Genomic DNA, 9,474 nt, shown 5'->3' with positions numbered 1-9,474 from the left:
ATAAAAATTAATAAAACATTTTTTTATTATGCTTTTATAGGGGTTTTACACGTCCAGCCCTAGACCACAATTAATAAATGGTTTCAGGCTTCAACTCATTTCGCATTCGGATGGTACAGCTCAGGCTGAGAAAGACACCCCAGTTTTCCTTCCATCCAAACGCCGATGGTAGCTTATTATTATTATTATTATTATGATAAATCTAAGTCAGGTTGGAAGTTGGAACCATTTCCATCAAGAAGACCAGTCAAAAAATCAACGGTCGGTGAGCTACGCCGGACGGCCTGATAAGGTAAACAAAATTATAATAATGTCGGGACCCACTATGGGGGACACGGGGGTAAGGGGTGGGAAGGCGATGATGATGTGTAGGGTAAAGAGGTGCCACGTGGGTTCTGATGAATTGGTGGTGCTGAGGTGGACCCCATGTTTTGTTTTATGTAGTGGGGCAGAGCGTGACGGTGAGTGTCAGTGAGGATAGGACAGCTGTCGTGTCCTACGTGGCTTAAAGTCCGGACCTGGCCCGCCGGGGACCTATTTCAAATCCGAATAGTTATCAACTTATCATCATCCTCATCCAATCCCTAAACTGCCCTTGTAACATGAGTGATGATGGGCCACCAAACAGGGGCAATCGTGGCGTGAATTGATCTTCTAAAAGAGGAAAGAGGAGCGTGGGCGCATTCGTTTGGTGATTGGTTGTGAGAGAGAATATGAAAAGGTAGTATCTGCCTAATTTAATGTAGAGAAATGGTATTATCTTCTTTTCTTAAAGAAGATTTGTATTTACGTTAATGATTATGGATAAATCCTAACGGTCTTTGACCAAAGGAGAAAAATAACGTTAAAACAAAAGACACCTTCGTCTACCCAACTACCATTCAAGGAACACACCTCACGGATCCACCTAACTTCCCACCACCAATATCTTCCGATAGCACCGAGAGAGAGAGTCGTCATTCATAGTGTGTTTTTTTTTTCTTTTTTTTTCTTTGTTTTTTTTGGAATTTTGAGTATAAATAGCTCTTTTATCAAAACTTATTTTTAAATTAAATCATTTATTATTTTATTATTTTATTTTTTAATTAATAATTAAAATTTTATTTTTGAATTAAAAAAAGGAACGAGATGGAGAGAAGTGGGGGGCAAAAGTGAGGATAAAGTAAAGTAAATGACATGGATTTAAAGGGACTAATTTATATATGAATTTCAAAAGCAACCTAATTTTTATATCATGCACGAAAAGGGCTAATTTGGTCCATAAATTTTTTTGAACACGTGTTTGGTTCATTTAAAAATGATTATGATTTATGAATTTTTTTTCATAATATCTTAAATGGTAGTAATTTGTTGGAATAATTGTGTTTTGTACCTAGTTGAGTCCAAAAATTAAACTTTGATCCATATAAATTCACAATTTAAACCAAAAACTTAAAAAAAATGTGAAAATTAAGAAGAATGATATAGATTTTTTCTTTTTTCAAAAATGACATTTATTGATTATGAAAAAAAAAAAGAAAAATATTAATTTTAATTTTAATTATTTTTTAAACCTCAATAAAATTTAATTTAATTTAATGATTTGAAAAAAAAATACACCATTTCCTAAAAAAATAAAAATAAATTATTATTATTATTATTATTTAAAAATCAAATATCTTGAAAAATATATATTTTTAAAATTATGTATATAAAAAATAACTAAAAATATGTTAAAAAATTTTTTTAAATGATATATTTTTAGAATATATTTTTTAAAAAATTAATTTTTTTAAATTAATAAAATTTTAAAATAATTATTAAAAATTTTAAGATAAAAAAATTTATCGATAAAAAATATTTAAAATAGTTTTAAAAAATATATTAATTTTTTTATATTTTATATTATTTTTATCAATTATATAATTTTTATCGATAAAATCTTAATTTTTGAAGTATTAATTCAAAACACAATTCTCCAGATTTGTTTGGTACTTTCTGGATGATTAAGGATGGGAATTTTGACAGCTACAGCTTCGACACACTAGGTTTTTCAAGGTTGAGATGAGTGAGGCTGGGTAGAGACGAGGGTGGTGCCAGGGATGACTGATGAGCGGTGGAGCGAGTAGACATCAACGCCTCCAGGGGAAAACTTAGTCACTACTTTCTCATATTTCATTGTGTTCATACGTGCTGCCTCAAGAGTCGTAACCGTCGTCCAATCACTCAAACTCAGCAACAAAGGGCGTAACACGTGTCCCTGAGGCTGTGTACAGTGGGACCTTCTCCCCAGTCACCACATTTAAAGCAGATTCCGCACCTCAACCCCCCGTCCTCGCCACGTGCATTTCTTCATCCACGTACTCTCTACACTGGACCAGGGTGCTGATGCGGGGACTTGGATTATTACCAAAACACGCCTTGGTACAGTGCGAACTTGTGGGGGTATGATTGGAAATTGGAAGAGGGGAGATTGGTATAAATATGGGCGTTTGGGTGAGGGCAAAAGTTTACCTTATCACAAACCAAAAAAAGGAGCGGTCCACAAGCTTCTTCCAACAGTGGCTTTTCAATTCCGTGTCCAAACAGTCCCACTGGTGCGAGCGTCATCGTCTTCATGGCTTCTCCCGAGAGGATGAGAAATCAAAGCTTTTTTTCGCATGACGATGACTGTGATAATACAGATGATGGGTATGTATATGGGTATGGATGTGGGTATGAGCAGCTGCATCATCCTCACAACTTGTCTAGGCTCTCTATGTGCAATTTGAATTCCATGTCGCTTGATGAAGACGAGGATGACGCTAATGGGGTTGGGACGAGCATTATGTTGATTGAGAGCTCGGACGGAGATGCCGACGAGGAACTGTCTGATGATAAGGAGGGGAAGGAAGAACTGGGTGGCCTGTTGTCGGACTCAGACAAGGAACCGGGGTGTTACTCGCTGCCGGCGACGCCGCCGCGGAGGAGGAACCGAGGCGGTTTGTTGAAGGTGGTAGGGGTGAAAGAGTACGCGAGCGAGAACGAAGCTCAGAAGAGTAGTTTGAAACAGAGAATGAAGAGGAGGAGGGCGAAGGTGGTGAGGGAGAAGCGGGAGGAGATGACTTGGGATAATAGGAAGAAGAAAGAGGAGGAGGGCTACGGCAGCGTCCCCTGCGGTGGAGGCGGATTCACCAGCTTTAGTGGAGAGAGCGAGGGAGCTGGCTTGGTGGTGATAACAAGGCCAAAAGGAGGGAGAAGATCGCTGTGTATGGACTTGGAGGAAGTGAAAGCCTGTAGAGATCTGGGGTTCGAGTTGGAACACGAACGCATGCTGGAGATACCTACTCGAATCTCCATCTCCGGATCAACCCTCGAGACCAGCAGTGGTGGCAACTCCCCCATCGCTTCCTGGCGAATCTCCAGCCCTGGTAAGCCACCCACTTCCACGCTCCTCCATCTCCTCACACAAATCCCTATTTTCACATAACATCTAACGGGGCTTCCCACTTGTGGAATTCAGGTGACGACCCACGAGACGTGAAGGCCCGGCTCAAGGTATGGGCACAGGCGGTGGCGCTGGCATCCACCTCCCGCCACAGCAGCTAGCTAACCCAGTTACAGTTTTCATTCTAATGCTTTACTTTTTGTTGTCCCGATTGTAAATTTTTTCCCCTTTTTTGCTTCTGTGGGGGTTGAAAGAGGGAATTTGCGTCTGCATTGCTTCTTGATTTCCATTTCTGAAAGAAGAGAGCCCATTGAAGGGCTTCTTCTGTATGTTTTTTTTCCCTTTTTTTCTTTGGGATCCTCTTTACATCCCTGCTGTAAATATTCCGCCATGGATGGAGGAAGAGTACATGAGCATAAACTTCAGAAAAGGAAAAAAAAAGAAAAAAAAAGAAAAGAGAGAGTTTGTAAATATGATTTTGGATATTCTGCATATACCCCACTCCCCTGCATCTGTGTAGATTAGTGGAGAGGTTTTTTTAACATTTTACAGCAACATGAAAGGAATGGTTAGTAGTTAGTACTTCCAAAAGGCCATGCATAGGAGTTCTTCGACAAAATCATTTCACTGAATTCCCCATTTACAGAAGCCTGCAAAACCATGGGATCCGCGTTCAAAAAGTATAAAGTTCACGACACATAATTTTCCATGTGAACCTTTGGAGGTAAATGATAATGGGAAAAGCTGCCCACCCTGCAGCTAAAGGACCCCTTTATTACTTTGGTGACGTCCCACAGCATTCCCTTTCTAGTTTCTAATCTAGTACCATTCTTCTCTTTTTTTTTTTTTTCTTTCATATGTCACGACTCACCAGACAGCATGGACATCAATTGGAACACGGTTTGATATTTGTCTTTGTGACTAGATCTTGATCCAGATATTTATTTTTTTCCTTCTTGCCCAATTGCTGGTTTGCTTTGTGCTTTAGCTATTCAAACAGTACTGTTTGGAATGAAAAAAATTTCATTTCCTTGACTTGAAGCCTCTGGGAATTACATGGGCAAGTCCTGTAGCATCTAGTAATTCATTTAATTACATGATGGCTTTATTATCTTAAGATATGTTACATTATATGGCAATTGGGAGAAGGGAGAAGGAAGAAGGAAGAAGGAGAAGCCATAGGAGGAGCTGGTGGGCAGGTTGTGCTCACTTGAAGACCAGGTTGTGGCAGGTGGTGTCACAGGGGTATGGACAGTCGATGGCTTTGACGGGTCTTCGATCGAAATACCAGTCTCCAACAGACTCTGCAATCTTCTGCAATATTGAAAATTGAATTAATTTAGAGTTCAATTTCCATGCCTCCTATTGTGCCTAGTCCTTAACCATGCTGGGAAATGAGAGGGTTGAAAGCCATGAAACTTAAAAACTAATTCTTCTCTAAATCATGGAAGGAGAACGTCAAAATGAATGGATCAAATCCATGGCATACCTTTTTTCCAATAAGGGGAGAGTCATCAGCAAACCATGTATCCTGTCTCTCAGTCTGGCAATGAACAAAGCACGAATTTATGAAGAGTCCATTCTGATCATCCCTTGCAAAACTTTTGACATCATCAAGCATTTCCATCCTGAAATCTGTTTCATAGAACAGGAAAAACGAAAGAAGATCTCATTAGGTGTTACCACATTATATGCCAGGGACATGGAAAGATGGAAAGAAAATGAGGAAATTACCTTGGAGAAGCTGGATCTGTGTTGAATTACAATTGGATTGATTTGATTTGCATGCATTCCATTCACCATGGGGATCAACACTTGATGGAACTAAACTTTGATGAAACTGAGGGCCCAGGACAAATTAACCCATCATTCAAGGGATTATCCGAGGAGAATGAAACTATCATACATTGTCAGGAATAGAAGTTACCTGCCATGTATCGTAGGCTGCATTGAGCAGAAAGAGCGGGGTCTTAATGTTGTCGACCAAGTTCTCAGGGAAGAAGCACTAGGAAAAAGTAAGCAAATCTCATTTTTTAGCATCATTTCTCTTACAATATCCGATTCATGGGATTAAATAAAATCAAGAGAAGACAGAATGTTACCGAAGTTGGATCGAAACGGCTGATACAAGTGCTTGGCAGGTTCTTTTCTACTCCCTAAAATTTCATACAAGTTCCATGATCAAAACTAAACCTTTCAAATTATAATCAAGAGTCGGAAAACACATATCCAAGAAGTGACAAAAGATTTAGAAACATTCTACTAAATAAAAGCCAAAGATTTTAAAGTCTTGAGGCTAAAAAGAAGTTGACGGGTGTTACCTGTAAGCTAACTACACCAGCATAAAAATTCCTTATGGTGTGCCCACCAGCTGCATCGGTTCTAATATCCAAACAAAACCCTTAATGAGAACAATATTTTCAAGCCTATGAAGTTGCTATGCACTAATCGAATTTATTTGAACGATAATTAAGGATGGAAAATTACACATCAAGGAAGAACCCTGCATCACTCAGGCATTTCACTTTTGTAGTTTCAGGAAATAAACCGCCAAACTCATCGCAATGTAGTATAGACGCCAGCCCCCCAGCAGAGCATCCAGAAAGAAGAGCCTGAACCACATTTGTTTGTCTTAATAGAATAACAAGAAGTTCAAATTGAAAAGATGAGCTTAGAGAATATGCCAAATGCAAAACCTGATCAGCATTCTTCATCCCCTTTGACATTAACTCCTCCATACCAGCTTCAAAGATCCGTTGTCCTCGGAAGTAAAGTCCAGCAGCCTGAGAACAGAATCAACAAACATCAGCTACAATTGGTTAATACTAACAATGAACAAAAAGCCCCAAAGAACCCAACACATCACTTTCCCTTCTGATACAATTGCTTATCACTAAGAAAAATCAACTTCCCTGATTATGGAAAGGCAAGTTTTTTTTTTTTTTTTTTGGAACTTCTAGAGGTTGCAGACAAAAACAGGAAATGATTTTCTAGAAAATATGAACGTGAAGTTTTTCAAGCAATGGTATCTTAGTAAGTCCTACGTTTGAGTAGATGATAGGCTACCAATAATCATAGAATCCAATTACAGAAAGTCCAGTGGAAAGTAATGAATTATTAGGCTATCATCTGCTCATTACAATTTTTCTAATAATAAGAAAATTTAAAGTTAGAGGATTTATATATTTAGCAGGCTGATGTCCTAATCACAGCACCTCCATGGTGGAGTTCAGACTGACTAATCTTAAATGCCATGAAAAATATCAATTTTTTAGGGAAAATTTATGATTGGCTGGCTAGATGCTCTCACCTACCTCATTTTGACCTTCCCCACTAAAAGATGCGCCATCACAGTACCTAAGTTCGACTCTGTTCCAGTTGAAAAAATCTGCACCACAAAGGAGAAAAGGACCATGAATAAAATCTTAAGAGAATAAAGAGTAAAAGCAACAAGCAGAGCCACTGCTGAAATGGGAATCAATAATTGGAGTCAGGACCAGGATTTTCTTCAGCTTTATTGCTTAGTATTCCCGTGAAGGCTAATGTCTTTTCCATGTATTTGGATGAACCCCGGCGAGTTGCTTTGCGAAAAACACAAGATTTTATGTCATTACACCAACCCCCACCCTGCAATCAAGAAACCCAATTCAGTGTAGTTACAGACTTCAGCTCTAGAAGTTCAGATTTTTTTTCTTTCTTTCTTCCCATATAGAATTTTCAGGATTGTGAGAATGTCCTGCCCATCTTAAATCTAAAAGCTTGGATCCAATGCAGTGAAAGAGAAAGAAAATTGATTCATCTTGGGAACCCATCTACACACCTCCAATTGAATGAGCCAGCTGTTGGCACCTGATCCAAAACCCGGATGGAAATGATAACCAGGTAGAGTTCCATCCAAACAAACTGTAGCATTGGAAGAAGATGAAGTATAAGTAGAAAAATAATAATAATTAACAAAGATAGAGAAAGGAAGCAAAGAGAGTAGAAGACGTGAAGAAATGAAAACAAACCAGCTCCTTTAGCAGCAGCTCCTGGAATGAGAGTGAGGTCCACCATGAGAGGATTTGGGGAGGGAGTCTCCTCCAAATCCAACAAACCTTGAAAATCATCTTCCCCCAAGACATACCTATCCATAAAAAACAAACACCACGCCACTGTTACCACCCCCACCGCCATAACCGACATCTTCATTTTTCTATGAAATGCCAAGGCCTCACTTCCATTTTTAATTGGTTGTTATTTCTTTCTTTTCCTTTTCTAGCCCCAAATTTTTGGTCTTTGGATATATTAGTAAATTGAATATATAAAGTTAATAATAATTATTATTATTATTACAAGGAAAAGAATATATAAATATAGGAAAAAAAAATTTAAACCTTACGAGCCAAGTAATTAAATTTCTTTCCTGCTTCATATTGGATGATGGTTCAAATCGAAAATACTCCATTGGTCAAACCTATCCTAAAATTAGGCATATAAAAAAAACAAAACATTAATAAGTCATTTAGAGAATATACAACAATAATAAATTAATATAAGGTTGTATGGTGTGATATTAAAAAAACAATATCCCCAATATAGTGGGTGGGTTATCTTCAATCTTGAAGATGGTCAAGACAAAAGGTTTCATGCATATTTCTATTCTGTTGAAATTTGAAGAAGAAGCATTCGACAATTTTGTTCTATTTTATGGATGATAACTTCATTTAACATGTTAGTATTCATGGTCTTCCTTCTTACCATCCGTCTCTAAAGACTTTGAATGCTTTTTTTGGATATCAATTTTTCAATTTCAATGAATAAATTGGGTGTTGAAGTTTTAAAAACTTCATTCAATAACCTTTATTTATGATTTAAAAACCTATAACTCATTTGAGACTCATAATCTTAAATTGAGAACAAAAAGAATAAAATCCTCTCATAAAATTACTAAAAACAAAACAAAAATCAAAACAAAAATCAATTCTTCTAAACAACGTGTTCATATATATATACACCAAGGGCTAACATGTATAACCCAATTGAGACATTGTGGAATAGGTCAAACTTCTCTTAATATCTTTTTGAGCAATAGTTAAAGTAGCTCCTAATAATATTGTTTATCATACCTATCAAATATATTAGATTCATTATGTAAGGTATGACTATGAAAAAAGAAAAAAGACGAGCTGCAAGAAAAATTCTTGCTAATATCCATACCATGAAATTAAAAATATAAACCCAGTAGCCCAAACAAGATGTCCAAATAAGAACATCTATGCTTAGACTTATAAACTGTTCATACCAAAAAGGTTCTACCCATTGATAAATTCTAAAGATTTTAACCACAAAAAGTTGGATCTACATTGGATCTCACTTGAATTACCTCATCCATCCTCCTGAAAGGTTTGGTTTCAAACCCTGATTTGAATGGGAGGGGTACACCATGTTAATGTGCCTTGGACAAGTTCTAAAGAATTTAACCATAGAAAGTTGGATCTACATTGGGTCTCACTTGAATTACCCCATTTATCATTCTGAAAGGTTTGGTTTCAAACCTTGATTTGAATGGGAGGAGTACACCATGTTAATGTGCCTTGGATGACCCATATCTCAAGGTCAAACCCTCATGAGCACATTGAACTATCCATGTGGCTATACATAGATATACTTGAATATATGGAATAAAACATATTCATATAGATCTGATTTAATTCATTATTAAGTATCAATTTTAAACTTGACTGATCATATGAAATATAGGATTTCTCTAAGTTAATTGTTAAAAAAAAAAAAAATGTCTTGGCTGCAAAATAATGGAAAAAGAAAGAAAAAAGTAATGAAAATAAAATGAAGTAAAAAAAAATTGAATTAGGAAACCTATGAAATAAAAGGTGTTCCGCAAATTATGATAGGTAACTAAATAACGTTACAAGTAAATAAAAAAAAATTAATGATCGGTTTCCTTTATTGACTTATATTATGTTGTTAAAAATTATGTTTTTAATTAGCTTTTAAAAACTATTATATATTTTGTAAAACTTATTATTATTTTTGTTTCTAAAGATAGAAAATACCATCCAAATTAA

General features: G+C 36.7%; 2 protein-coding genes across 2 annotated transcripts; one reads left to right on the top strand and one right to left on the bottom strand.

The window, feature by feature from the left end:
• Positions 1-2,480: 2,480 nt before the first annotated feature.
• Positions 2,481-3,877, top strand: LOC100262404 (uncharacterized). The gene is made up of 2 exons (XM_002280873.4): positions 2,481-3,389; positions 3,482-3,877. The coding sequence occupies exons 1-2, from the start codon at positions 2,597-2,599 to the stop codon at positions 3,565-3,567; spliced, it is 879 nt and encodes a 292-aa protein (XP_002280909.1). The 5' UTR covers positions 2,481-2,596; the 3' UTR covers positions 3,568-3,877.
• A 586-nt stretch (positions 3,878-4,463) lies between these two features.
• Positions 4,464-7,619, bottom strand: LOC100247073 (pectin acetylesterase 3). The gene is made up of 12 exons (XM_002280829.5): positions 7,417-7,619; positions 7,227-7,309; positions 6,904-7,033; positions 6,721-6,794; positions 6,103-6,189; positions 5,894-6,018; positions 5,728-5,788; positions 5,509-5,562; positions 5,334-5,411; positions 5,141-5,246; positions 4,896-5,041; positions 4,464-4,720 (listed from the first exon to the last, which is right to left on the bottom strand). The coding sequence occupies exons 1-12, from the start codon at positions 7,595-7,597 to the stop codon at positions 4,613-4,615; spliced, it is 1,233 nt and encodes a 410-aa protein (XP_002280865.3). The 5' UTR covers positions 7,598-7,619; the 3' UTR covers positions 4,464-4,612.
• Positions 7,620-9,474: the final 1,855 nt, after the last annotated feature.

The sequence above is a fragment of the Vitis vinifera genome, chromosome 7, assembly GCF_030704535.1.
Source record: "Vitis vinifera cultivar Pinot Noir 40024 chromosome 7, ASM3070453v1".
Taxonomy (NCBI): Eukaryota; Viridiplantae; Streptophyta; class Magnoliopsida; order Vitales; family Vitaceae; genus Vitis; species Vitis vinifera.
The sequence above is the reverse complement of the archived record's forward strand: the minus strand, read 5'-3'. Positions and strand labels throughout refer to the sequence as shown.